This window comes from Stegastes partitus, unplaced genomic scaffold, assembly GCF_000690725.1.
Source record: "Stegastes partitus isolate 25-593 unplaced genomic scaffold, Stegastes_partitus-1.0.2 Scaffold1179, whole genome shotgun sequence".
NCBI lineage: Eukaryota > Metazoa > Chordata > Actinopteri > Pomacentridae > Stegastes > Stegastes partitus.
The window spans coordinates 151,816-157,474 of NW_007578910.1; the positions used below are offsets into that span (position 1 = coordinate 151,816).

Here is a 5,659-nt window from a genome sequence, read left to right on the forward strand (position 1 = left end):
AAAGTAGCCTTGGGATGCAGGTAACTAGCCTTTAGATGGCTATGCTAGTTGCTAATCCAGAGGTGCTACCGACTAGTGAAGTCGGTCACATTCCAGTGAGTTGCCAGAATATTAATTATTTGTGTCGCTGGATGAATATCTGAGCTCAGTAAGCGACTCGTCTCGTAGCGCGATAAGGAAAAGATCTGCCGACCTTTAAGCAGCTAAATCAGTCTCAGACAGTGACGCAGGGATCCTCTCTGGTTTAATTTACAGCAGCAGCAGCAGCAGCAGCAGCGTTGGATATAAAGTCCTGAGTCACGTCCAACTCTTCCATTCGTCAGAGCCAACCAACATAACTGTCTTAAAATCTGCCTCCTTCATTTTTTCAGTCGTTTATTTGATCAAAAACTGTGACGATCTGCTAAATAATGTCAGGTTTCTGCTGTTTTATTTAAAACTATAGACTGAATATCTTCGAGTTAAACAAAACTCCAGCTGAGAGGACGTCACCTGGATTTTGATCTGAAGGTTTTTATTTTTTATTTTTTGCCATTTCACATATAATAATGAATCAGTTCTTCAGAGTTGCAGTCACAGTGGTTCTACGGGGTGGAAAGTGGAACAGTGGTGAGTTCCTTGCAGCCAGTCTGTCTGGCAGCAAGTCATGAGAGGGACTCACATCAGTAGTTCAAACATGGCCCTGTCAATGATTAGTCAGTACCGGACACATTCAAGATCACTGAGTTGCAGAGCAGTAATTTAGTCTTTAAACCCTGACTCCTGAATGCACCTCTGCTTCCTCTCCTGCAGAGGGCGCTCTTAGTCTGTCTGCTGTGGCTGCAACCCTTCATCACCATTGATCTATACTACGACTACCACTACTAATAATAATGTCATTTTATAAAGAACACCTGCCTTTCTAACCTGCCAGCTGGTTTTCTGCCTTACAGGATTAATGACCGAGACATTTATTAGTCGTGTAATCGGGTCACTCAGGGTTTATGGTTCATTGGTTGGACTGTTGGACTTTGTCGTGTTGAATCAGGCGCTAATCAGGCGCTAAACCTGTTGGTAGGAAACGCTGCAGCTCTTTGTTTCTGTGCACGAAGGAACAAACCCCAGTTCTCAGTTTATCACCGTGTTTATGGTTTTTAATCTGTTTTAATTTGTTATCTTGACTTTATTTCTCAGATATTCTGCAACACTCTGCTTCTGCTGTGTTTAAATGTGTTTGACAAATAAACTGATGTTTACTTTTCCTCTAAAGACAGAACTTAGGCAGGACAATAAAACATGAAAAACAACTATCACATTTTATATGTGTTTTAATTGAATAGAGATGAAATTCAAAATGGCTGCATTAGCATATAATGCTGCGAGGTGTTAGCATGCTACTTAGCATAAACCCTAAAGCTAGCTAAGAGTGCTCAGGCTGGGATCAAATTATTATATTTGTATGCAGAAATTCTTCTTTATTAGACTACATCTTGTTCTTAGCATTGGTATCACATAAAATAACACATTATATTTGTATTTTCACTGAATAGAGATGGAATACAAAATGGCAGCATCACCATATAGGTAGTGCTGCTATGTGTTAGCATGCTACTTAGCCATAACCACAAAGCTCAGGCTGGGAACAACACAAATTGCACATTAATCAACATTGTACAACGTAAACGTGTAAGTCCTGAGACTGTAAACTACATCCCATAATAAAAACAGTTGATCTGCAACCACAAGGTCTGTTTAAATAACCAGACTGCTGTGGAGCTCCTGTGGTGACGCAAGGCTGTATCTCTGTCATGATTGGTCGATTTGGGTGACTGACACCGCCTTCAAATCGTTAGAGCCAATAGAATGTAGCGATAGTCACCAAAATGAGATTGACAGCACTGTTAGCCAATCAGAATCAGCAGGACGCCATCTTGCAGACGAGCCGCTTTCTCGCTTGCTGAGCAAGTGTTTACTAGTTAGCTCCTTTCGGCTAACGAAGCCTCCAAAAGACGCCCGGAATGATTTCAGTGTAACACAGGAAATAGTACTGACTGGTTCCGATGTGGATTTACTGATAAAATAAACTTTTTGCGGCTAAACAGCGAAGGTAAGAGACATTTTCCAGCTCCAGTTTGGGTTTGTGCTGTTCTTTGGGTTGTTTCTCGCTGATGCTTTGATCTCAGAGAGCTTTGATGGACATGTCTGGACTCTGTGGACTGTCTGCTTCCCTCTGAGGGCTGTTGGTGCCTTTAGCATAAAGTACCGACGCGCTGGATCCCTCTGGGGCTTAAAGGGTTAAGTTAGTTTTCATCTGTAGTCCCTTTCAATTCAATTAGAATGCTGGTGTGGAGGTTAATTGACAGATTAATATCACTTTTACCAGGTTTTAATGTACAGTAATTAGGCTAACTAGTGTCCGAGAGGGAATCCTTAGTTAGCATGTTAATTAGCATTAACTCCAAAGCCAGTTGGGATCAATAAAATGTACAAATTCCATCAATACGTGGCGAAATATTAAATTAGGAGCTCAATTTGGATGTTAATCAGTTCAATTTATTTGTATTTTTTTGCATTCACAGTTATGTTTTAATCTGACTGAATACAAAATGGTGCATTAGCATATAAATAGCGCTGCTACTTAGCATTAAACTCAGAGCTAGCTGAGACTGCTCAGGCTGGGAAGAATAAAATGTACAAATTTATCAATACTTGGCCAAGTTTTCCATTAATAGGCTGATGTGGAAGGTATTTATTTCATTTTTTTGTGTTTTCAGGTAAATAAATATGTTTCTTAATCACAGAAAATGTCACATTTTATTTTAATTTTAATCTAATAGAGACAGAACACAGAATGGCAGAAGTGCTAGCATGCTACTTAGCATAAACCTCAACAACAGCCCTCAGATCGGCATCATAACAAACCCTCAGATTTGATAAAGACTCAGCTAAATGCTAAGGTAAGAGTTCGGTGGAGAGTTTGTTCATTTTTCTGCTCCGTAGTTTGTGTTAGCTTGAATGAGCTAATTTTAGCATATGCGCTAGTTAGCATAGCCTTTAAAAAACGCTAATGAAAATCCGTAATTACAGTTTGAGGTAATATTATTTTGTCATTAGCCAAAATCGTGGCGCTACATAAGAATTAGTTGGTTTATTATAATTATTTCAAAACGTTTATTGGGGAATATTTAAATCACTTCCTGGTTGTGTTGTGGTTTCCTGGTGACCATAAAAACAACGACAATTTAAAAAAAATAACGAGGCAGGCAAAAAACAGTCAAACATCAGTGAGATTAATTATAATCTGAGTGAATATTGATTTGTGCGGCTGCTCCGACCCCCCCTCCTCTCCCTCCCGCCGCCGCCGTCACCGGAGCCCCTTCCCCCGGACACTCCTCTCCTCCATCTCCGAGCCTCACATGGAAACAGCCGCAGCTCGGAGCCAGCGCGGCTGCAGCAGAGCGGCCGATCCTCGTGCAGCCTGCCGGCCGTAGCGCACCGCGGGGCGGGGAAGCAGCGTCGCAGGGGGCGCGGCGGCGGCCGGAGGAAGCCGCGGGATCCTGGACGCGGACGCTGGAAAAACATCCGTCGATGCGGATTCGGGAAAAACGAGGAGCCGGTTCGTGGGTGAAGATGCGCCGCGGGAGGGACACCGTGTTCGCGCTGCTGTGGCTGATGTGGAGCCAGCTGGTGATCGCAGGTGAGATCTGCTGCTTCGATCACCGATATCGATGATTAACCATTGATCAGAGAAACAGGCCCGCGAGCCGAACATGAGGACAGAAGCTGAGCCGAACAGCCTCCATGAGCTCTGATGGGAAATACAATCACAGATATTATAGGATGTGAGCGATGCATTAATGCTGAAATAATTGGGTTTGCATTAAATTAAATACTAACATGTTCCTCATAAAGGAGGCAGCAGGAGATCCTCTGGTGTTCCTGTCTGTGTGTGTGATGGCTGGTAGAGTCTCTGTAAATGGATTTAATATAAAATAACCCTCATATCTGGACATATGTTGGCATTTCTACTGTTCATTTACATATTGGATATTTTTTGGCTCCATTTCCACAATGAATTCGGCCTAAATGTAATAATAATAAACATTAAAATCCTCTTTCTTCATTATTTTCTCTCAAAAATAGCCAAAATCAGGTTTTTTCCAACAAAGAGTTTTATGAAAAATCCGACGTTTTCTTTCCTTTAAAGATGCTGAACAGCTCACACAGACTTTTATCAGCACTACTGTGATCTGTAAAGCACGAAAAGAGGCAATAAAATGTTCAATTGTGTTCATATTTAACAGTAACTGGCATCATATGAGTGTATTGTTCTTTAATTGGAGCGTTTTGGAGGTTTTAAAGGCAGATTTGTGTTCGATTAACAGCAGATATTTATATTTAATGTGGATTTTTAATTTCAAAATGATCTCTGACGGTTATTGAAATGCTGCTGAGACCTGCAGGCTGCTGAGTGTTGGGGATTTTTTGTAATTGTTGATGAAATATCCTGATTTAAGCTGTAATTTGGTTAGTAAAGTTAAAAATCTGACTATTTCTACCGTTTCAAGTTGATAAATGGCCTCATTTTGATAATTAAATCATTTTTTTTATTACCAATTGTTTGGACTGTTGGAAATTAAAACAAAAATAGACAATAAAACCTAAAAAAACACAATAAAATGTTAAAAGAAGTGAATGTTAAACAGTAAATCCTCACTCTAGCACCAGATAAGTTATTTTTTTTTATCGTTCGTCTGGATGAACTTGTGAGATTTGTGGTGAATTAACAGCAGATAACGCTTTCTGTCAGTGATTTAAAACAACAATCATGACGTTTTCCTGTTGAACGAAGGTTGAAGTAAACCAGAGTTCTGCCGACGAGCTGCAGAACCTCCATTAGATGCATTTTTAGCTTTTCAAAATCGCTTCATTTCCTCCAAACTCCACCATTTTTTTTAACCTGACGTTAGATTTGTTCCTCCAGATTCTGTCAGTTGAGCACAATGACGTTAAAAATACGACTAATTAAAACCGTCCTTCATCAGCTGACTGGTGTGTTAGATGCTGCTCGACGTGGTCGTCCAGTTTTATGTCGGTTTGTTCTCAAAACGCTGAAAACGTTCCACCGTGTTGGGTTACAACGTCTCATCGTCATCTCAGACTGGTGTCGTGCTTTGTGCTAGCTTAGCCGGCTGGTGTTTGTGTCGCGAGGTTAGCCGAGTGTTCAGTCGACTCATGTTCACGTCTTTATTCCAGACTTCTACTGGTTTATCTCGTGTTACCCAAACAAGACGCCTTCAGTGTCGTAGAAACAAATGCGTCACGTTTTCAGGGTTTTGGCCTCAACGTGGTTCCTGAAGCTTCTTTCTCTTCTCATGTTGTTTTCCGTATTTGTTGTTGTGACGAAGACTTCAAATTCTGAACAACAACGTTCACATTCACAGTTATTTTCCGTCCACTTGTGAAGACCGTGGTAGTCGGTCAATCTGGAGATTCCAGTGACGTCTTCATGTTCTCTGATGGAACCATTGAAACATGAATTTTTGTCACAAAAAAACAACCATAAATTTTGGTTCTTTTTGCAAATTCGCTGTTACACCATACCTACTGTGAAGCATGGAGGTGGCAGCATCATGCTCTGGTTCTGTTCTGCTGCCAGTGGATCTGGAGCTTTACACAA

At 41.0% G+C, this 5,659-nt stretch overlaps 1 protein-coding gene across 1 annotated transcript in view; it reads left to right on the top strand.

The window, feature by feature from the left end:
- Window positions 1–3,651: 3,651 nt before the first annotated feature.
- ptprr (protein tyrosine phosphatase receptor type R) overlaps window positions 3,652–5,659 on the top strand; it is a 37,519-nt gene continuing 35,511 nt past the window's right edge. Inside the window, exon 1 of the mRNA XM_008297030.1 lies at window positions 3,652–3,676. Within this exon, the coding sequence (XP_008295252.1) occupies window positions 3,652–3,676 (25 nt within the window). The remainder of the gene's footprint in view (window positions 3,677–5,659) is intronic.